The 24,821-nt window shown below is 34.1% G+C and overlaps 2 protein-coding genes across 3 annotated transcripts in view; one reads left to right on the top strand and one right to left on the bottom strand.

Annotated features, from left to right (window-relative positions):
• The first annotated feature begins 474 nt into the window (after positions 1–474).
• On the top strand, positions 475–11,751 carry LOC102810127 (metabotropic glutamate receptor 3-like). Its single transcript, XM_006825671.3, has 2 exons — positions 475–2,532; positions 11,165–11,751. The coding sequence occupies exons 1-2, from the start codon at positions 475–477 to the stop codon at positions 11,645–11,647; spliced, it is 2,541 nt and encodes an 846-aa protein (XP_006825734.1). The 3' UTR covers positions 11,648–11,751.
• Positions 11,752–18,062: 6,311 nt separating this feature from the next.
• LOC102810242 (coiled-coil domain-containing protein 125-like) overlaps positions 18,063–24,821 on the bottom strand; it is a 30,049-nt gene continuing 23,290 nt past the window's right edge. For both annotated transcript variants that reach the window (XM_006825672.3, XM_085504517.1), the window contains exons 10-11: positions 23,515–23,672; positions 18,063–22,253 (exon numbers count right to left, since the gene is read on the bottom strand). In XM_006825672.3, the coding sequence (XP_006825735.1) occupies positions 22,146–22,253; positions 23,515–23,672 (266 nt within the window). In that variant the 3' untranslated portion in view covers positions 18,063–22,145. The remainder of the gene's footprint in view (positions 22,254–23,514; positions 23,673–24,821) is intronic.

Below are 24,821 nucleotides of genomic sequence, written 5' to 3'. Positions count from 1 at the left end.
TAATCTAACTTACTCAGCTGTTCACGCAGTTCAATATCGTCAATGTTTTTGTGTATCAGAGCTGTTGCTTGTACGCTGATTAGAGACCTTGTGTTCGCCTTGATTCTAGGACTATTATATAGTCAGTATGGAGGTTTAATGCTGGTGACAGTGATATTTATTGACTATTCAAACTTTTCTTTCTGATCAATTTCAGAGGGTTGTAACTGGCGAAGATAACGTACCATGAACTGGATTATCACCTTGACCCGCTCGAAGGGATTTTTGGAATAATGAGAAAGTAATTATGTGCGATATTTTAGGTTGTCGACAATGCAACACGTGTACGCCCCGAGGTCTTTGTTAAATTGCGCGACATTTAGCTGACGTTTTCTTAGATAGTGTATTTTTCAATAATACGTCATTGATTTGCATATAAAATCGGTTGGGTTAGCTAGTACAACCGCTATCAGTCATTCGTAGGAAAAGTCAATGATGGCAAGCTTTATCAGAGAGTCAATGCACGTAAGCCTCGTGCATCTCTCGATATTGCTTTGTGGCGTCTTCATTGTGGTCCCAGTTCTTGGACATCACGTCCCTGTGTTAACTGACATACGCTATGAGAAAGATGGTGATATCATCATCGGTGGGTTGCTGAATTTACATATTTTTGACTCGAACAGAGAGTGTGTAAAGTTAGATTCTATTGCTGCCATACATCGTGTTGAGGCTATGGTGTATACTATTGAAGAGCTGAATGCACGAGATGATATATTGCCGCAAATTAATATCGGCTACCAAATTTATGACAGTTGCGTTTCTGAGGATGTCACCTTAGCGGCTACGTTGGAACTGCTCCGCAACATCAGTGGTTGCAACGGTGAGATTGGTCAACAGAAACTGAAGGGTATCTTGGGACCACGACGTAGTTCAGTCAGCGCTGCAGTGAGTCGAGTGTTCGGTTTGCACCATATGCCACAGATCACATATATGGCCACGAGTGATGAACTTTCGGACAAAAATGCCTTTCCATACTATTTCCGAGCCGTGCCTCCCGATCGCTTACAAGTGAGTACGATGATAGATTTGATTCGACATTTTGGTTGGACGTATATGTCCTTGATTAACACGGACGAGTCATATGGACGAAACGGAGCTAAGGAAATCAAACGACAAGCATCTATCTATGATATATGCATCGCTTCATCACAAGAAGTGTCACGTTTTTCTACTGATCAACAATTGGATCAGATAGTGGGGACCTTGATAAAGGTTTCTAAAGCCAAAGTGGTTATCATGTTTTCCGTCACATACATGGCTAACCGCGTCTTGGATGCTGTTAAACGCTCAAATGCAACACGGAAGTTTATCTGGATTGCTAGCGACGGGTGGGGGTACAATCTTGCCGCGCATGACAATGAGCACATAGCGCTTGGTGGCTTCTTTGTGGAGTTGTACAACACTAATTCATCCAATTACGAAAATTATTTTAAGACAATTTCGCCAAAGACTTCGAAAAATCCGTGGTTGTATGAGTACTGGCAAGAATATTTGAACTGTAGCGCTACTGAACAAGAACAGTGTGATGAACAGTACGTTGAGGGTTTCAGTTCCAAGATGGGAATTTCTGCTGTAATCGACGCCGTTTATACATACGGTTATGCTTTGGAAAACATGAGACAACAAGTTTGTGGATTATATGGTGGTGCGTGTGAACAGTTCTACCTGTCTGATGGACTGGATCTCCTACCGTTTCTTCAAAATACAAGTTTTAACGGAACGAGGGGGTTAGTACAATTTGATCAAAACAATGACCTGATGGGAAAGTATGTAGTTAAAAATTTACAATTCAACAATGGAAAGTATGAAAAGGTGCCGGTAGCAATTTGGGATGCATTGGCTGAAAACAAACTGACCATGCTGCAAGAGCAGGTTCATTGGTCTGTTCCAATGGAAGGCGAGAAATGGCCAAGGTCTGTCTGTAGTGAACCATGTGCACCAGGGCATATTTTCATACCACATGGTGATGCCTGCTGTTGGGATTGCTTTCAGTGTAGGAACAACGAAATCACAATACTAAACAACACAGTGTGCCATCCATGCGACAGCCTTCGTTGGCCGAACGATAATTTCACCAAATGCGATGCGATTCCTCCGACTTATATTAAATGGGAAAACGCGACTGCTGTAACTTTGCTCGTTGTAGCTACCGTAGGCCTAGCCGCCTCCTTCATCACCTTACTTGGTTACGTTCGACACCGAAACAAACCACTGATAAAAGCCTCAAGTCGGGAGCTTAGTTTCATTATGTTGGTTGGTGTAACATTCTCCTACGTCATGGTGTTCGTGTTCATTGCGAAACCAACATTGCCATCGTGTGTGGCCATGCGACTCGGACTCATGATGTGTTTTACGCTGACTTACGCTCCGATGTTAACGAAAGTTATCCGAATATACAGAATTTTCACGGCCGGTAAGAAGTCTACCAAGAGACCGGGTATGATTGGTCCAACTTCCCAGGTTGTTATAACAACCATTATAGCTGTAATTCAGGTGAGTACTTGAACTATAATATGATAATTTTAGAAACATTTGTATCATTCAGATTCTATATATGATAGTTGTCTGACAAATGATGCTTTAGATGTGTTAATTGTTTCTTGTCATGTACCAAAGCGATAGTGACCGCATGATGTGTTAATTGTTTCTTGTCATGTACCAAAGCGATAGTGACCGCATATTGTCTTTGATGTGTTCACTCTGAAGTGTTTTCCCATTATATTTAATCTTCAAAATAATATATATCATTATGTTTCCTGTGAGTAATTCCGTCACATCAACTGATAGTTTTATTAGTACGTATTTATTTAATTATACAGAACTTAGTACCATAGATCAATCCATGAATCAAGTATTATCACATTGTCCAATTATATCCCATGCTATGCTCGTATAACGGATGCTTAGAAGCTACTCTTCTTGGCTGTCATAATACTTTATGTTATATCAAGCATTAATTCGTTGATATAAAGCGTTTATTTGATATGTAAAAACTCAAATGTACCAGGTGACCAACACATTGTTCATTGTTGTAATTTGAATGTACGTCTAAAATGAATTGAGTTTAAGATGAAAGTGTAAATACAAGCTGGGAGCTGGGGGTTAAATTAAGTGTACGAACAATTACAAAATAGGGCGTTGTGAGGGCGTAGCCCAAAACGACTTCCCGATATTTCGTGGTGTACTTTTACACTTTACACGCTTTATTTTAAAGGGCGGTGGTCGTCGCGCTGCGCATGTGTGACATTTGTATTAATAAACATTGTTCTTCCTACAATACAATGAGCTCTAATGGAAATCACAAGTATGAGGTTTGACCTGGGCGCGACTTGCACTAATTACCGCCGGTGACTCCTTCGATACTTTCCAATCATCTAAAAAATACCTAATTAAAGCTTGGTAACGTCTCATTTTGTACTCGTTGATCGTCAATGTCGCCATCTTTGTTCATATGAGACCCATATATCTCTCGCGCATGCGTGGCGCGACGACTACCGCCCTTTAAGTCAAAGTACTAGGCAAGGTCAACATACCCCCTCCCCCATAAACAAAACATTGTCTAAGTTCCACCGTGTGTTGACACTGATCACTCTGAATTCTGAATTCGAGGAATTATGGAGAGTAACATCGTGTATTTTTATACTGTTAATGCAGGATATCACCTGCTAAAATGATATCGCTGATTGGCAACTCGCACTGTCAGGCACTAGGCCGATGTCAAAAGATGAATATCTTTCAATCTAAGAGTACGCATTCACTCATGTGCCTTTTGGCATTATAGTTGCAATTGCGAGTGTTTTAATGTAACAGAAAGACGGTCAGGGTTTTCTTGTCAATAAATGTAACTCGATAACATATTCACACTTATCTTCAAGAAAATGCTTTGTTTCGTTCATTCTTTAAAACACTATTTATTACTCTGGACATTAATCCGATAGAGCATGTTCAAAGCATTCCATGCTGTCTGTAAATAATAAAAGCCTAAATTGATAAATCAGAAAAGGTAAATTAATAAATTAGATATAGGACATTTCACATATTTTACAAAGAACTGGATTGCAGTGTCACTAGATTGATTTTGTTGCTGTACAAATATCTAACACATTTACAACAGGAATCACCGAGTTTGTGACGAGACTTAAAATTATGTTCAAAAATCAATAGATGTATTTTAGATAGCAATTGTCATGTAGCATTTTTAGCTGAATGTTAGATACATTCTTCACAAGAAAGTACATATGAATCATCGTGTTTTTTTAAACGGTCAATTGAAAAATTCTTCTCTGTGTACTAACATGACCCGATTGCACCTTGTTGGAAATAATTGCAAGAATAAGTCAAATAAAAAAAAAATTATACATACATCTACCTCATTTCTGTTACTGTTATTTTCCCGACGCGAAGGCACTAACGCCCATATTCGGGCTGTAATAGTTTTATTACATGCCTTTAATAACATAAAGAATACAGGGTTTATATCTTAATGTTTAAAGGTAATTCTTATTGGTAAAAAGCTACAATTTTCATAAGCAGTAACAAAGTTTTGCATGCAATCGCTTTAATCGGTAAGATTGGAGCTGCGGATGGATATGTTTACGCATCATGTTAAACGGCTCCCTTGACAATACGATAATGGCTGCAGCAGCAGTGGTTGCGGTCGATAGGATAGAGCCAACTTGATGAAATTCTTGGACCAGCAATAGAAAATGAATTACCAGACGAAGTGGACGGTTTTATAAAATCACACCAGAAGCAAAGTACCGTTAAAACCACCGAACTTGATTTCCGTCGCTGTACCGAGTGGCTAACTCAGAATACCGGAGAATTGCGGCGTCTCGTTGCTATTGGCGACTGTCCGTACGTGGCTCACTGGACCGCAAAAATCCCCGGATGTTACTATTCTAAAGTGTGTGTTTGATTGGCGGGCGGATGAAGGCATGTAATAATATATACTAAAAAATATTGAAACAATATTGGTGTAATATATCTACATAATAATGGTAAAATAATGTTAACATAAAAAATAATCACCCAATAATGATAAATTATATTAACACTAAAAAATATTGAAACAATAACAGTGAAAAAATTACACAATAATGGTAAAATTATATTAACACAATAAAATAATGAAACAATAATGGTAAAATAATTACACAATAATGGTAAAATTATATTAACACAATGAAATAATTACACAATAATGATAACATATTAACACAATAAAATAATTACAAAATAATGATAACATTATATTAACACAATAAAATAATTACAAAATAATGATAACATTATATTAACACAATAAAATAATTACAAAATAATGATAACATTATATTAACACAATAAAATAATTACACAATAATGGTAAAATTATATTAACACAATAAAATAATTGCACAATAATGATAACATTATATTAACACTATAAAATATTGAAACAATAATGATAGCATTATATTAACACAATGAAATAATTACAAAATAATGATAACATTATATTAACACAATAAAATAATGAAACAATAATGATAACATTATATTAACACTATACAATAATTACAAAATAATGATAACATTATATTAACACAATAAAATAATGAAACAATAATGGTAAAATAATTACACAATAATGGTAAAATTATATTAACACAATAAAATAATTGCATAATAATGATAACATTATATTAACACAATAAAATATTGAAACAATAATGATAACATTATATTAACACAATAAAATAATTGCATAATAATGATAACATTATATTAACACAATAGAATATTGAAACAATAATGATAACATTATATTAACACAATAAAATAATTGCATAATAATGATAACATTATATTAACACAATAAAATATTGAAACAATAATGATAACACTATATTAACACAATAAAATATTGAAACAATAGTAATATAATAACTATAAAAATAACTATAACATGAATAATTTTGGCATTAATCTCATCCCATATTTAATAAGATAGTTATAGCTACAGTCATTCTGCCTGCTAAACGCGAAAATTTCAATAATTAAGGCATGTCTTTTAGTAAAGCATCAATGTTGTAAGTATAAATGTTGTAAATATCTGGATTTATTATAATTTGTAATCAGCTATAAACGGATTCATTTAATTCGTTGATGAATATAATCCTATTTGAAATGTTTGTTTAGGTATAACGTTTTAATTAGATAAGGATCATATAATGCTAAGCCAACATCAATAATAATGTTATATACTGATTAGCGCTACTGTTGCCATAATAACGAGTTATTATAAATGGCATATTTTGACACCAATTAACAATTCATTATTTAATGACGTAACCTGTGTGACGTGTTTAACTGACGCCACGGTAACTCGACACGACTACGTGTATATAGTTTATAAATAAATAAACGCTGCTCGGACTGATAAATATGATATATAGAAGATAATATTTGGTAATCGTAGTCCTAAATAATTATTAAAAATAGCTAGACGTTTCGAGCAATGGCTCTTTATCGATAGCATAGAAGAAAGTGTTATAACGTACAGGTAGAACATAGGAACGTAAGAACGCGCATGAACTATAAGTTAGAATCACAAAAAATTCCACAATAGAACAAATAACGCGTCTTAGGTAGTGGGCTCAACAAATGAGTTGAACTGTTTGTTAATACCATGGGGTTCTTTAGTTCCAAGGCGGAATATAGTTTCCTCCTCGACACGCCTGAGCTGATTTTCGTTGCCATTGACAACACATACACCAGAAATAGACATATCTGTAATATTATGTCCACTAGAATTAAAATGAAGTGAAACCGGATAATAACGATTTTTCTGTCTAGTTTTCCGTAGATGCTCAGCAAACCGATCACCCAGTCGACGAACTGTAGAACCAATGTAAAGTTTCCCGCATTTAATACATGAAATGCAATATACAACATTCATAGTGATACAACTGGACGGATATTTGACCTCAACATCTCCCTTGGGACCAAATATACGATTAGAGTCTGTAATAAAAGGACAAGTATTACACCTAGGACGATTACACGGGACAGAACCATATTTCTCAGGGTCTCCCCTTTCACCCGTATGCACCAATAACCTCCTTAATAAATTAGTGTCACGGCGCCAGGCAGTAGTAGGCATTAGTGGAAACGTAGAACTTGTCTCCTCGCTGGTCTGTAAAATGTGAAAATGTTTGTACATAATGTTTTTAATCCTGACATTTAAAGGATGGTACGTAAGTGCCAAAATTACACGATCCTGATTGTCACGGGAAACCGTAGATCCAATACAATCCGTTCTTGACATTGACACAACCTTGGCCAATGCTTTCCCAGTGACATTACGAGGATAACCCCGTTTTCTGAAATAATTACATAAATTCCTCGCCTGGTTACGGAAATCAGTATCATCGCTGCAAATACGACGTACCCGGAGTAACTGTGAATAAGGTATGGAGTCCTTCATTCTAGTAGGATGTGATGATTCATACTGTAAATAACAATGTGAATCAGTAGGTTTTGTGTAGATAGATGTAGAAATGCGATCACCATCTACCTTAGTAGAAATATCGAGAAATGGTAGTGTTATTTCTGATATCTCATGTGTGTATTGTATGGCGGGATTAAAGTTGTTAACAAAGTCAATGAACTGTAATAACTCATCCCGACTGCTAGACATGGCACCAAAGCCATCATCAATGTACCTGACATAAAATTCAGGTTTAGTGCCTTGAAAGGACGAAAAAATTAACTCCTCTTGATATGACATGAATAAACATGCATAGCTCGGACCAAAACAACTGCCCATAGCCACACCTCGTTTCTGTATATAATGTTTACCATTAAAAGAAAAACAATTCCCGTTCAAAACTAATTCCGCTAAGCGCACCAACACAAACGTAGGAGGATCCTTAACTGCCCTTTTATTCAGAAAATGCTGTAAAGCCAACAGTCCATCAGTGTGCGGGATAGATGTATAAAGTGATTTTACATCCATAGAAAACAAAAATCTGGGTTTATCCGGTGTGAAACGAAATAACTCTAGTTTCCTAAGTGCATCATTAGTATCCTGAACATACGTAGGCTGTGACGCAACAATTGGTCTCAACATTGAATCCAAATATCGAGCTATGTGCTCAGTCGGACAATTACATGCTGAGACAATGGGTTTACCAGGATTATTTACCTTGGGAATCTTAGGTAATAGATAAAAGGATTACTCGGTTAGCTATTAAAACTTTGTACAAATTTAAAGATGTATGGTTTGGTTGATTCTTATATAGAGAAATTCAAACACAGATATTGTGTTGTTGTATGTCGGCAGTAGTTGTCTGTTTTCACTTATTATCAATTAGTATTGCTTGACCACATGCCCTCTGTGCAAACTCATTAAGTAATGAATAACATGGCTTCCTGATTAATTGACAGTGCTCGTTATACTTTTCTGTTAATGTGGAGCGGTCGTCATCTACACACACGCGCGAGAATTGAGTTCGAAACAACGCATGCAATAAACGCAAAGGCTCATCGGTAGACGCTTGTTTTAAACAGTTATGACCATATAAGGGTTTTTATTTCTCTAACGCATTCCTCAAAGCAAAGTCATTTCATAACAATATGAATACTAATATGTATGCTCCATTTCTTAAACAATATCAATATTTAGACCCTATTACGATCAGTTTCGTCATTGTAAAAGAGCGGTTGTTGCGAGTGTTATCACTTGCAAACAGCCATTGATAATAATTTGGCATGACGTCAATATTCAGCAACGAGAACAGTCAGCATATCATTGAAAGCGGGAGTTTACAACTGCAAATGTGTGGCGTTCAGATTTGTATGTATTTTGAAAGTAGTTTGTTTACGTGACAAGTTTACAGGTTTTCTATTTCATTACTAGGGTTCAGTTGATCAATTCCTGTCGACTATATAATGAATATGACAGAATCCATCGGCAATTATGAAAGAGTACAATGAATGAAAATAGCATAGTCGATTTACAGAGTAAGAATAGCGGGAAAAATAGAAAAAAATATGCCACAGAGTGAAGTAATAAACGCGGAAGATGGATGTGTATGTACTCAATCATGGGGCAACACATCTATTTTTTAGTGTGCAATGATATTTATGTTGTAAGATTTGAAATTAAACATTTTACAAAATTAACTATTTAGAGCCTGAATATTTGAAAACAATGTATATTATCATGTCTCAATAACAAGTGAAAGAGTCGTATGTAGTTTTGACAATTGCTGAAGATTTTATTATTACATTCCTGTTGTTAATAACCAGATAACGTCATTCAATAAATTTGTAGTTGTTTAAAAAAACTATAGTCTAATTGCAATTGATGTTTTTTAACAGTTCTTTGTTTTGTCCGGCTTTGATTTCCCATTCTATGATAACGGTTTTCCCAATCAAGTTAGATACACGAGTAGTACCTCTACTACCATTTACTTCTAAACTTTTTTTTGGAAAGCGAATGCTTTGCGTCGACAATTAAAAAGTTATGACGCTGATATCATCAGATTAAGGTTACAACTAAAAATGTCATCGCCAATGTTTCCATCGGCAAATTTTAATTGACAAGACCACCTTATATTTTATTCATTTTTTCAATAATTGGGATTTGTTACTTTTACCTATCATCTCATTTGGAGAATTATTATGCATATTTTAGAATCAATAAAGAAATTAACTCATTAAAAGTGAATTATTAAATATAGTTAGTCCCGCGTTCCTTCTCATCAACCATATACTGTCAATAATTAATTAGATCATTTCCTATGCAATCGTATTAAAATGCTTGCGATTTAACTAGTTATATATATATAAACGTGGATAATTGTTGTTTTTTGTACGCGATACGATCTTATTATTTTATTTGATACAAGCTGATGTATTTGTTTCTTACCATAAAAAGTTTATAATAACAATAATAAATTTAAAAAGATCAAAATACATAATGCCATACATGAATAGAAGCTTCCAACTTCCAATTTCCAACTTCTATTCACTTCGAATCTTTAAATGCAATGTATACATCGCCAATCAATCCAGTAATGCCGGAATATCGTCTAGATAGAGAAGCTAGAAAAACTGTGTGTACTAAGTTAAACAAAAAGCGAATAAATGACCAGCACAGTTAATTTAAAGAGTAACTCGGTCTAATATTGTACAATATGTTTGGTTTCTAAACACTAAGCAGTTTTCTGTTATTTATTGAGTAAATAAAGGAAACCAAAATTCAAAAATGCAAGTCTGAGAAAGAATGATTGTGTTGATAAATTATAACAATTATAATACGTCGCGAATATGATGGCTTTATGTGTGTAGAAATATATTCCACATGTGGTTTTTACGTCAGAGATACAACTTGCGTGTATCCATCTAATCACTCTAGGCCGTATTTTTGGAGGTGGTTACTGCAATGTAGTGAGGTATTTGTTTGCTCACAAGTGCTAAGGCTCTTTGCCGTCGTCGTGAGTTTAATTCCCATATTTCGTGTAGTTAACACTGGTAGAGTGTATTAACAAAATATCTGTTTTCAAGATTGTTATTATACAACATCCTCTGACGGCTTTTGTTCTATCCCATATTAATAATAATATAACGTTATCTGGATTAGTTTGTTAGTTCTCATGCTGTCTACTCTGTACATTCGTGATTGCTCTAAGGCATCCAGAGGATATGTAGAAACTTACTCTACTCATACAATGACCCGGCCTATTTTGTGAGTTCATTTCGATATATCAAAAGAATTTCTTTCCTGTAATTAGGTTTCACATTTCACATACGGATGCTTTTTAGTAAAACAGTTAGATATATTATTACACACACTATACATAAACTAATTCAATATTCAGTAAGATGTGCACGCTCTTATATCAAACTAATGGTCATGTGACTTTGGTAAGTACGGAATATATCCAATCTAGACAGTGTTCTTTCCTTAATTAGCGCAAGAGTTGAACTTAATAATATACCTGATTTAATGCAACACAACAATAACTATCTTGTCTTGAAAAAATATCTTTGTATGATCCCATATTGGAAATACCATATTCCTAAACATGAGAGACATGGTCAATAATTTCACTCTACTTTCTTGCATTTTTAGCTAATCATCAGCGGAGTGTGGGCGATCGTTTCACCGCCGAGTGCCATCCTCGAAGCTCCGGTCGACAAAGAGAAACGGGTAGACCTCAGTTGCAACATTGGAGCTTCAGAAGTCATCACTTCCGTCACCTACAATCTTCTTCTCATCATTCTTTGCTGTTGGTTTGCTTTCAAGACACGTAAAGTACCTGATAACTACAACGAGTCGCGTTTCATTACGCTTAGTGTGTACACTACACTGGTGATATGGCTAGCGTTCATCCCAACTTACATAACCATCAACAATTCATCGTTTAAAGTAGCCATCCTTTCATTTGCCACCCTCCTCAACGCTTCGGTAACTTTGATATGTTTATACGTACCTAAACTATATGCTGTACATTTTGTTAAAGAGATCGACACCACAACCATGAATGCTTATGTAGCGGGTAATCGCATAATGCCCATGGAACATCTGTCCACGGTGAATCTCTCTCGTTCGTAGCGATTTGTTTGTGTAATTGTATTCATGTTGTAAGACGAGTCTCAAAAAACCTTGTATAACTTGTAAATTTAATTAATTGATATGTTATTAATATGCGTTATTGACATCCATGTGTACTTGTATAGTTCCCTGTATATATTTACTGTAAATAGTCTCGCAAATGACTACCACTATTTCTTTAATTTAGATATTTGGCAAAGTCAGACAAGGTAGGTATTACCACTGCCAGTCAGTTGACCCCCAAAATTGGAAAATATAACAGCACCTATGGAGATTGTATGTAATATTTGTATTATTTTCAGTTTCCAACTTTTCCGGCAGAAGACCCGGGCCTGAAGATATTAGCCAGTTTAGTTTACCACGCGCGGATTCAGGGTAGGCGCGCGCAAAAAATGTTTAAATCAATTGACAAACCCAACCCACGTCAATAGGAACCCCCCCCCCCAATCTTACCGAATTTATGGATCCGTCAGTGTTAACAGTTATTGGAGTACCATTAATTTAGTTGTTATGGGACTATGTACCTGCCTGTATTCACCGTTTCATCAACCCATTCAGCAAAAAAATGATAAGAAGTTTTTATTTGTTTACGTTATCAGTTGTCAAGATCGCTGACACTCACCAGTTTTAGTGTGAAAAAACCTTATGTTGAAGTGGTGAAGCCTTAGATTACAACATTGCTTCACTTTCAGCTTCCATGGTTGTAGCTTTATTTCCGGTCAACGTCTCTGACCCGGAAGTTGATTATTTTACACCATTTTTCTTCTTCGTTGCCTGGACTGGGCATTACAGTTTACCATAATATATCTGACCTTTTTCTCATTGGTCGAATGTCTTAATATGGACTGTTCATTTGATGGAAAATGCGGCTTCAACTCAACATGTTTCAGAAGGTGGCATTTAGGTTATGCATGTGTATTACATTTGAAAATGGATGATCCACATCTATTCGTCATTTATGCCCCAGCTCCTTTAAGATAACACCACCAGTTTACACCAATGTACTGGTGGTACTGCCATTCATGGTGTTTACAACATCAGATACATTCTTTCTATCTCTCTATGCCCCCAACTGGTATGCTTTCATTACCATGCTGCAAACACAAATAAGAAGGCCCTATCCACGGTGGAAAACGTCCAAGTCAGCAAACAGCATCATGTTGACTATTAGTTTGAATAGGAACATTGCCGAAGAAGACACATTTAAAACACTGCTCTAGGGGCTGTCTCACACGCATGCTGTGGCGCCGCCGAAGGTTAGTCACACCATTGACCAACAGTAGTAAGACTACTTTGTTTAACTTTAACAAATATCTAACTTAAACAAATAATGTAAGCAATTGGAGTGACTATAATAAAGAAGGATGCTTGTTGCAGCAGTCCCTCCATAGGATATATAGTCTACTATTCCCCGAATGTTTCCAGAATTTAGCGTTTGTGTACTGTGCCATTCTAATGTTGTACATACTTGCATTCCTAAAGTAAACAATTGTACGATAATATGACATTCTTTCAGTTTTGAGTCGCCCACGCATTGTTGAATTATTATTATTAATATACAAGTTATAAGTTTGTTATTGTAGTGGAAAAGTTATAATACGTTTCTGTGGGCAATTGATTGACAATTTTCTATGTTCATAAACCAGCCAATGTGGAATTGTGATCTGTGTACAGTATGAATTGTGTAATATACGTGTTATTATGGAACATACAATCCCAAGTGTGAAAATAATTTTATTGGCATTATTGACAATGACAACGTGGCTTTGTTCATGTTTAATTCGTTGTCTTTTCTCCGTTTTTCTTATCATGTAATGTGTGAACTTTTCAACTTTCGACAGTATTTTATTGACATGAAAGGTAAAATTATACACTATTTACTTATTGTTAACACTTTGTTTTGCCCTTCATTGTATAATAAATAGGACACACTAATGTCAATCAGCAATTACAGTTTGTAATATGTTATGGTTAAGATCTATATCACGTGTTTAATATCAGGTGATCTTCACAGATGTGTCCCCGAGGAAGTCAGTAACTAGTCATTTGTGTGCAGAATTCTGCACGTTGATTTTGAATTAGATATTTATTAGAATTGGGCATTTTCACCTAGTCATTGAAAGAAAGTATTCACTACACGCTATTTGAAGCAGTTTGGGGACAGTGAAATGTCTGGGGTTATAGAAAATCCAAAGATTTGTGCTTTTTGGTAATGATTTCCCCCTATACAAATACAAAGTCACATACCTTGATTTCATTTCGTATTGTAAGTATTGTAAGATGTTATAGCATCAATGCCAGCTGACAAAACTGTCCATACCTTCACAATTAATTTAAAGATCATTATCAAAAGATTTGTTGTTGTTCTCATTAACAAAATACATTTGAGATTGTCTAAGGGATTAATTATTTAGAGTTCATTCGCCGCCAACAAATATCGGATATCGAACATAAAAAAACGAAATATTTTCTTGGTGGAGAATAACCTCTTTAACATACATACATATAAAATCATATAAAGTATTAAAACAAAATAATGCTTAAGTTCGGACGGTCGACCTCAATTGACCTTCGGCATGAAAGTTGTGACGCACTCGTAGCATGGTCGTTTATGTAACTGCAAACACGTATTAGAATTAAATAGCACCCATGGTGACAATCGAGTTATGGGTGTGTTTTATAGTTTCCAAGTTACTGAACGCGCTCGCAATGGAAAATGGGTTGGGGTCGATTTTACAATCAGTCGTCTGTGAGCGTTTTTGAATCAGTTTATCGTAAGTTGAATCTACAGGCTTGTATGTTGTCCTCCAGAAATAGTTTACAAATGAACGTATGGTTAACATAAGAATATAAATGGCATTTTGTCCATATATAAGTGTATGAATGCAAAGCACATTTTCTATATTTTATGAGAATTTTGTGACCTTTCAAAGATAATGTTGGATTTATTCAATACAGAATACGTATGTGCAGTACAGAACTGAAGCTGGTATAGTAAAATAACTGCCTGGAAAGGAGTCAATGTCGATTCGACACCTTCGTGCACGTATGGTAGCTCGGCAACCAGTTAACTTCGGGGAATCACTGTATAAATAGTCTTTATAGTAGTGTTACAATAACTAAAATTATTGTAGCACTCAGACACGGAGCTAACCGTATAATAATAATTCTGACCACGAGTTGCACGAGTTTGAAAGGTAACTACTGGCTAGATCCCATAACTCTTGTTCGCCATCACATTTGATGAATGTTCTCCTTTTCCGCGAAGGGGGGCAAGGGCTTGCCGACATCGACACACTGGCATAAATTACATGGAAGTACATAGTTTTTATGCAATACATATCTGGAATATTTGCAGATAACTATGAAACAATATTTTTTTGTACAAAAATGTGTTGAAACTAATGCAAACATTTCAAATGAAGTACGTTTATTTTTCATAATAATCGGTTAGAGTGAAAATATAGAATAATAGAGATGTAATTTATTTTGGAAGAGTAAGTTGATGTTGAATTTACAAAAGGTCCATAAAACGGTTGTCTACAAAGTGATACAACTCGCGCTGACATCGTTGCAACAGTAATAATTATTCCAAGATCCAATTCCCATTTGATCTCATATAATAGACGTCGTATGACAGATACTGAAAAATGGCAGATGGCAGGCGTTTTGTCTAACAATGTTATTCTTGACATTTAGATTATGACGAACAACGGAAATGACACGCGTATTTTATGAACTTAGGGTCGACGATGACATATCTTGGTTCGAGGTTTTTCTCATGCATGCGACAGTTATCTTACAGAAGCTGACGTGATAATCACTATCATGACGGAGTAATTTCTGACTCATTTATCGGCGAAGCATTGTAATTGAAACATACAATATTTGTCAATCGCTTTATTCATTTTGTTTTATACAAGTTAAATAGTATCCTGACTTATCATACATTGTTTCAAAATACGGATTCTGTAGTGCGACGACAACAGCGCGAACGTGGTAGAAACCGCCGCAGTGTGTTCTTTTGTTTCATTTTTTATATTCAGCCAATAAGAGGCTTTCCCGCTAATTTCTTACATGGCCAGGATCGTATCGATGTATATCAAGGGTATACTGTAAGTTCTGTGCAATTTTACATATTGTGTTATATCGCGTTGTAAGTCTCCGGATTGCCAGTGGGCTTTCTGTTAGTAAATAAAAATAAATCCTGAGTTTATTACATGTCGTTCTACTGTGGTGATTGGTGCTGATTGTGTAATAGATAATTTTGCATACTAATTTTAGCTATTTCCCATAATCGCAACGTATTGTCCCCACATATCAATTGGATTGTGAGTAGTGAGGACAACTCTTGCATCGTTTGGTTACGCTTCAATGTAAGCATATAACGTTTAAAATCGTTGCTACAAACAACCTAAATAAATCTAAACCCGGCTGCACACCACCCTCTACAACGCGTCAGGTCGTGGAGGGTGGTCTGTGTCTGGTAAATGACGCGACACAACGGACTTAATGGGTTTTCCCGTCGCGTCGTAGATTCCGAGCATGGTTGGTTTTATCTGTGGCGCTATGTTGCTTTGGGTGGCGTGCATTGCCCGTGGTGTCGTGAGACACCAACCAGAGAGTGGGATTTGACGCGTGCTACATCATACCGCCGCGTGGCGTTGCAGTTCAGCATTCTCAATTATAGAAAAACATACTGAAGAAATAAGTTTATTTTAATCAATCTGTTGAACTCAACATGCTTGCAAAATAAGAACAAATACACAAATGTCATTGTCATACACGGATCAACAAGCTGCAACTTTTGTTGACAAAAAATGTTGATTCGTGTATCATGCAATGTTGCAAGTTGACAACCTGCAAGAAATGTTCGTATCTCAAGTTGCAACATTTTGACCACAGTCTGTCACGGGGTCAACTTCGGTTGACAGCATTGATACGCCATCATTATCAATATTGCAGCTTGCTATCTGCATATTTGGTTGGTAAAACGCTTCATGTTCAAATAAATTGCATGAACACACTTACGAAACGTTGGAAATAAAAACACACAAACAAACAAACAACAACAACAACAACAACAACAACTACTACCATTACCATTACAATGAGCAGTAGGACGACAACAAGAGCAAACAAAAAAAAAGAAAAGAAAAGAGAAAAAGCATACATATCTGAGAATGAATAAAAAAATAATTTGACAATAAATGTCATGATGACTTCGAGTATTCGATCGCCGTTACCTTAGTCGAGCAATAAAAAACAACCGTGAAATGTGTTTTTTTCGATGCTGCCTATTTATAACTTTTTAATATATCGAATTTATATTAAATTCTATGTAACGAGACAATAACAATGAAATGCGTTCTTTACGATTTCCACAGACTATTCAGCGTCAATTGATGTGCTCAAAAGTGCGAACGGGTAAAGTGACGGCTACATTGTGACATACGAGTGGAACAGCACCCTTAACAGACCCCCCCCCCCCCCGCCGCCCCTATCGATATGATTAAAATTGTGGCAATTAATATAGATCATGGGCACACTATAAAAATGTGTTTCGGTAACAACAATGTCCAAACGTCATTCATATTTTGCATATACCTAAAGTAAACGAAATTGTTGATCATAAACGTTTATATAACAGCATTGGAACAAACCGTGGCCGAGTTGTAAACATGTGTGGGCGAGATAGTAAATAGTAAATTATTATCCTCATTACAAAACTCCAAAACGTGTTCCGATTTTTAATGTAAAACAATCAGTGTGAATACAAACGGTCTATGTATGATACAAATACATACTCACAAAATAAATTGTTGGCAGAAGAGGACTAAACTAAATGAGGGACAGCCTGGAAACTTTTAGTACTGTAACAATAATAATTTAATGCGTCTTCACATAAAATGTCAAACGTTCCAATTAGTCTATAGGAATATCTGCAGGGGGTGTCATCATTATATGTACATATCAGAGTTGAATTACATCATTACTGAGATATTAAGATATTCCGGTGATGTATGAATTGTACTCAAAATATGTAGTCGATGATAGTCTTGATAATTTGAATCTCTGTAATCTAATACTGCACAAATAGTCGATTATATATATACACTTCCTTACAGTAGTTGTTCAGTAATTGTGCAAGGTACCTTTGAATTTTATATAAACAATATAATGTGCACATGTTGATTACATGTCATAAAAACCATAGTGAACCGTTGTTTTGTATGGGAAAATTGTATCACAGTGCAAGTACTTGTTTTCAACAGCAACTAGGTTTATGACAGCTCTCACATTACATGTAATAATTTGAAAATGGGTATTCTAATACAGTGACCATTCACATTAGCATATTATGAACTATACATTACTGCCTGTTTTTATACATACAACACATATATACACACGATAGTTGTCAAAATATTTTTATTATTTTGATTTTTATGAAGTAAAATTTAACCAGGAAGAGCGAATTATAGAAATCACACACAATAAAAACTATTACTGAAGAACTGGTCTATAAAATAAAATTCAATAAATACATATAAATAAATAAAAGAGAAAAACAAATAATATATACAAATACTATATTGATTTAAAACATGTTGTCAGCTAAATGTACACAAAAAGAAATTTATACATAATAAGTATGTTGTATCTACAAATAATTTGATATAAAGTAATACTAAATCGATGTGCTCCACGTGGTGGTTCATTTGACAAATACACTGGTGGTGTGTCTATTGATTTGACCAGGTCAGCAAACAAGTAAATGTTTTTGGCAAAAGTAAAGCATATAATTTATTTGAGAATCACATGATCCAAATACAGATAGATTCACTTCTCAATTCAAATATAAAACCTAGATGCATAAGATGTATACAACATACCTAAAAGATAAAGATACAATATCAGTTTAACCTTTGTTGTATGATACATTATGTGTTGATGAAGCGTTAGCACTTAAAATGGAATTCAACAAAGATCCCAAGATATCATTAATTTAATGCATGCAGCTTTCAGTCGTGAATAACAGAATAATGGTGCACTGCTCTACAGGTCTGACAAATGTGGTCTTTCTAAGCAGGAAGAATTTATAATCAAATAATGCACATATATTTATTTTATCAATTAATTCCAACTCTAAGCCATATGTGATGATTGTATACACTTTTGTATATCGCATAGTAGCGGGGAGTTAAAACAATACAATGTCAGAGACTGCTTTTATGGACATCAGACCGTATAGCCAAGATAGGGGAATGTTTAATTCTGCTTTTACAGGAGAGTTAAGCATTCTGCAGTTCCATATTTGTTTTATTCATTTTCAGTATATCCGAGTGGTTATACATTAGAAGATGTGAAAAGGTTTCAATAAATAGGAAATCAAACTGTGGATCAGCACATTGCAAACGTGTAATAATCACTGTTTGGAAAGTTCTGACCACCTTGAAATCGCATTCCTTTTTGATATTTACTATCATTATGGCTAATACAGACAATCTAACATAATTAGATCCCTGCACAGTTTCATCAAACATACTAATAAATTAATTTATTAAGGTGAATACAGTATTTATATCACTCATCTGTGTACACGATATCTCGTTAATATATTGATATAGAAGACATACCCATGCGTGAATTAAATAAACATTAATTTTGTATTTCATATGCCATTCCACTCAATATTCCATATACTATATCACAATATCATGTTTCTTTCAATATTGTACAAACTATATCATGTTTCACTCAATATTGTACAAACTATATCATGTTTCACTCAATATTGTACAAACTATATCATGTTTCACTCAATATTGTTAATTTCATCTTTGTAAATGAGTCAGTTTGAAGGTGGAACAATTACTAAAGCGATGTTCGTTCATTTGCAAATCAAGTATAATAAAAAAGAAATTTCATTAGCAATTTACCAGTATGTATGAAAATAAAATGCTAAAACTATTGAAAGGATCAAATTAAGGTGACATGCACATGTTTAATGTAACTTAAAACGATTTCTTTTGTTAGTTTTAGTTTTATTAGTTAGCAATAGTCTTTTATACTTTGCAATTTCTTTAATGGTGAGCTTTTGTAAGCTTAACTTGAAAGTAATATAATGATATAAAGAATAAGGACTGCAATTGTTTTATTAGTAGTACATGCACTTAAAAATTACAGAAATGCGACCATGCATAGTGGAAATAATAGTTTAATGAATCAGTATACATGAATTCAATGCAGTATTTTCCCAAGATACAAACAGTGTGGTGGTAACAACACAGTGTGGTTTTCTTACCTCCACACTGGTCTGATACAACCATAGTGATTATCATTTCTCATTATTGTTTGCAGGCGATTGTTAGTGTTGTAATGAGTCAACCATCGACATCATCACAGCCATGTCAATTTCTGGGGATAACATTGTCATGTTTTGGTTTTATGTACCGTACTTACAAAAAGGCGCATAAAAATATATCAGTAGTATAACCATTTTGAGGCAATTATACATAAGAAATAAATGGGTAACCATATAATAGTTGGAAGTGTAGATAATATATGCTCGCATGAATTGCTATAACTATGAGTGAGTGAATACCCCAATAAGAGCAAAAAGCAAGGAAAGACTTTCTTTGCTATTTTAGCTTCCTGGAAAATTACATCATTAGTGCATTTAAGCACAATTACTTTTCCGCCAACATTTTGCCCCATTTTATTGTGTTTTTCTGTGATTTTATTGGCAATTTTTGGCCGAATGGACATAAATCTTTATTGACTACATGATTTGATCCAAATTTTGGAAATAAACATGACACAAATGATGTGGGTTTTATTTTGTAAATGAGTGATGACAAAAGTTGGCTTTGATGGTTAAATTATTAATGAAATGAGTTATTACTATGGTGTTTAATCTTAAAGCCAAATGGTATTTCATCAACCAATGGTACAAGATTACTCTGATTTAATTGTAGATAAAAAAAAACATCAAAGAAAAATCATGTTTGGAATTAAATGGATATTACAGTAGAGATGTATGGAAAATGAGCTTAGTAAATTTCCAAGAATGACAAAAATAGATAATATTTCGAACATGATTACTTTTCAAAGATTTGACAGAGTGCGAAAGAGAGATTTTAAAGTTCTTTTTGAAACTCTAGAAGGTATTAGACCTGCAGTCAATATAATATCTAGGTCACACATAATACCCAACTAAGTATGAAGCCTTAAAGTACAGTTGGCAGCATGTGTTTATCCCATAGTCAATGAGAATTATTGAACTAAAAACATTTGTTATACCCACTTTACTTACCAAAATCGAAAATTTTAGCTTTTTAATCCGATAACATAATATAACCTGCAAGTGCATGGAGTACACATAAATCGAAAAATGTTTAGTTCTTCAACTATTAGAAACAGAAGAAAATATTGAATTTGTCAGGCATTTACGAACACATACACATGCTAAGTTTAGGCACTAATCAGCTGAAATAGAAACATATCATACAAACTTAAATGAAGGAAAATCATAGTTTATGTTGCTTACAACATTAACATGTGTTTAGTTTCCCATTATAATTCAGTGCACTTGTCAGTTTTTGATACTTAGTGGAATGTTTGCCACACATGTTTTTGTATAATTGCACTTGTAAGTTTCTTTTGTGGATATTGATTTTGATATGACTTTTTTATACTTTCATTTTTAACAGCAATTTTTAAATAGCTAATGAATTCTGTAATGTATTTGTTTTGTCTGTTTCTCTCAATATCAGAACTTCAAATTACATGTTTTATGCACACATTTAGTACAGCTGAATAAAAACATTAAAAATTCTGTGAACTCAATATAGAAGATTGTTCTTCGAACAATTCTTGATGTAAAGTTGGAGAAAAATACACAAATCTTCATAAGACTTGTAAATTATATTACTTTGTTACAACATATATTAATATATATATAAGAAATATTTATATACAATCTAATAATTTAATTAAGGCAGTGTTGGATTAGCTTAAAGTGGGGATACTGGGATCAGAATGCCAAAGATACTATGTACATACATGATGGAACTGAATGTACACATTACACGACCCCTGGAGGTCACACATCCTGGTATTTTGGTGTTTAAATCATCTATTTGGATTATTTTCTTGAATTAACAATATAATCTTAATATAGACAGATTAAATTAAAAAGTTTAAGATATTTTTTTATGAACCCCCAAAACTATTGTACTTGTCTATTTGCTATAAAAATATACTAGTTCATCTGTAAATAAATAATGAAGACAAACACAATATAGTAACTAAACTCGTGTTACTAAGTACCAGGATGTATAACCTTTGACCTAGTAATTCATTTGTAAGACACACATGTGATTTTTGTACCCCGTAATAGAGTGTTCATATTGTAAATTATCACCTGACTAATGCTCAGTATAAAAGCTGTGTTATTGCCACTGTTAAGTATTCCATGTTATCTCTTCAATCCCTATATGCCTTCTTCTGTTGTTAGCCGTTCTTCAAGATCCTGAGTTCTCCTCGCTAACATTCTTGCCACCATTTTCTGATGTGCCAATGCTTCACACTTATCATTTAACTGCAATTAAGATTTTTTATTTTTATTTATGGAGAAATTTGTATATTGTATTAAATATGGTATTTATATACTTCATTATCAAAAATAGCCAAACAAAATATTTTTTTATTTTTCTAGTTAGACCTTTATAAATGTTATAATTTATAAATTTGTTATTCAAAATATCTTTTATTTGAACTTTAAGGAGATTATATAAAAATACTATTTTCCCGAGAAATGAGTTAAGTGTTTTGTTTAGCTTATATTTCTAAACCTGCTTGATATAAAGTGTTAGTAACAAAACTGTCAAGTTACTATCAGGAAATATTTTATGTTTTCCATGGATCTTTAAAGTGCACTCTAGAGTGTAATTGGTGCAGCAAAGCCATGAAATTATAGATTGGGGACAGGTGTCAACACTCTAAATAACTAGTTCAAACACTAGTGAAAACAACTATTAAATAGCATTACATAGTCTTTTCTGAAAACAAACAGTAAGAGAATAAGTCTATACATGAATAGTGAAAGAATGTCAGAGATATGGCTCCAATTACTCCATTCACTAAAACAAAATGGCCACCAGTCAGCCATTTTGAGTAAGGCTTGACAAGAAAATTACATGCATTGGGGTCCCATAAAGTCCAATGTACATACAAATCCCATCATGTTTACTGTTTGTATCAAGTTTAAACAAAATCTGTACACGACCAAGATCTAGTTCCGGTATGGCAGAAATGCTTGATTATGATAAATTTTACCTTTTGGCCATCTTGAATGGGATTGCGATGGATCTCAAGACGCATAACATATGTATAAAGTTTGAAATTAATCAGGCCAGGCATTTACAAGATACTGCAGGAGATGCACGCACAAAGGTCAAAAAGTCCCATTTCTCTCAAAAAAGAGAATTTACACCAAATACAATTGGATGCTTCTTGAGAATAAAGTTGTTAATTTATCATCAGACCAAGATCAAAATCCAGTTGATCAAAAAATAATATTGCTACATGTATAACATATTTTGAAAAAATTTCAACTTTGAATACTAGTAGTTCTTTATTCTATTGAGGGACACAAATGAATCAAGGTATTACATTCATACTTTTGTATGTGGAAGGATACAACTGTATTGACAGGGGTAAAACATTAGCAATGAATAATGAAATTGAATACAATGGAAGCACCCCATAGCGTATCTGTCTGCAATGGTAAGGCACTTGCTGTGATTATGTGTAATGTGTATTTGCCTGTAATAACACTACATGGCTAAATAATTACTTACCAACTCTGCCAATGTTATCACTATATCACCTGTATCTTCATCACATGGAATTATAAATGGTACAGTACATTTTTGCATATTTACACCATTCTCTGGATCATTAGGCATGCCATTACTATGGTCAAGATGTTGACCATTGGCCTCGACTTCTTTGACCCCTAAAATCAAATAAATTTATAAGTTATTGATATAAGCATGCCACAGGCAGCTGGTGTACACATGATCATAACTTAAATGGGATCAATTTACCAATATTTATTATATTGGAGCAGCCATCTTGAAACAAAACTAAATAAAAAGACAAAAGTTGGAGTTTTCAGATTTCAACAAATCGGGAAAAAAATCCCAAACTTTCACAGCCATTTCTTTTGAGCAACAGCTTAATGTTGCTCAAAAGAAACGGCTGTGAAAGTTTGGGATTTTTTGAATTTGGTTGAATTTGTTGTTTTTGTGTGGAAGAATCCCTTGTATATGAACACCTAATTACACACAAAACATAGAACACTTTCTGGTATTTATTGATCTGAGAGAACATTCAGACAAATACTGGTCAATATGTGGACATAACATATAATGTAATTGTAAAGTTGTAACAAGTTTGAGAAAAATCTGTTCATGGAACTGACAGAGAAGCAATATCAATATATTATCTATATTAAATAAGTGAGGTGATCTATAAAAGCACTTAAGTTACAACCCCCCCCCCCCACCCCACTGATTTACAACATATTTACTAGGTAGTCTTTATATAATTTGCATATTAGCTACCAGGTGTAAACACTTATATGTGGTTGATTATTTCACCACATTGATTTACAGAATATTTAGTCCCTGTTTAATTTCTATATTTCCAGCATTTATCATTGATCAAACTCAATAGCAGTAAAATCAATGTACCTTACAAAGATTCCCATTATACAATGTAAATTATTTCACAGCCATTAATATTTATTGTAATGAAATAGTCTCATTAGCAGTATGCCCTCTAATGAAACTCAACTGATGCACACAGATTTGTTGTGGCACAATTAGTTGTGGTACCGGTAATTTACATATTGAAAACATCTTGCATAGAGTTATGGAATTTGTAAAATGAAACAATTTTTAAACAAATTACTGTAAACTCTGTATTAGAAACCGTGGCTTCTTTTAAAATGATACAATGCAATAGAGGGGAAACGGCTTCTATTAGAGCATCTACACATATGCGAAATGATGAATTTTTGGTTCTCAATTATTCAAAAAGAATGGTTGTGACTTCTATTAGGGATGCAGCTTCTAATACAGATTTTACGGTAAGTGTAAAT

The sequence above is a fragment of the Saccoglossus kowalevskii genome, chromosome 10 (assembly GCF_978046115.1).
Source record: "Saccoglossus kowalevskii chromosome 10, keSacKowa6.1, whole genome shotgun sequence".
Taxonomy (NCBI): Eukaryota; Metazoa; Hemichordata; class Enteropneusta; family Harrimaniidae; genus Saccoglossus; species Saccoglossus kowalevskii.
This window is presented reverse-complemented; position numbering and strand designations above follow the sequence as displayed.

Bases quoted from the DNA above. Each gene is read 5' to 3' on its own strand.
- LOC102810127 (XM_006825671.3), top strand. From the start codon at position 475: ATGGCAAGCTTTATCAGAGAGTCAATGCACGTAAGCCTCGTGCATCTC. The intron at 2,533-11,164 runs GTGAGTACTTGA...TTGCATTTTTAG, and splicing joins CCATTATAGCTGTAATTCAG to CTAATCATCAGCGGAGTGTG.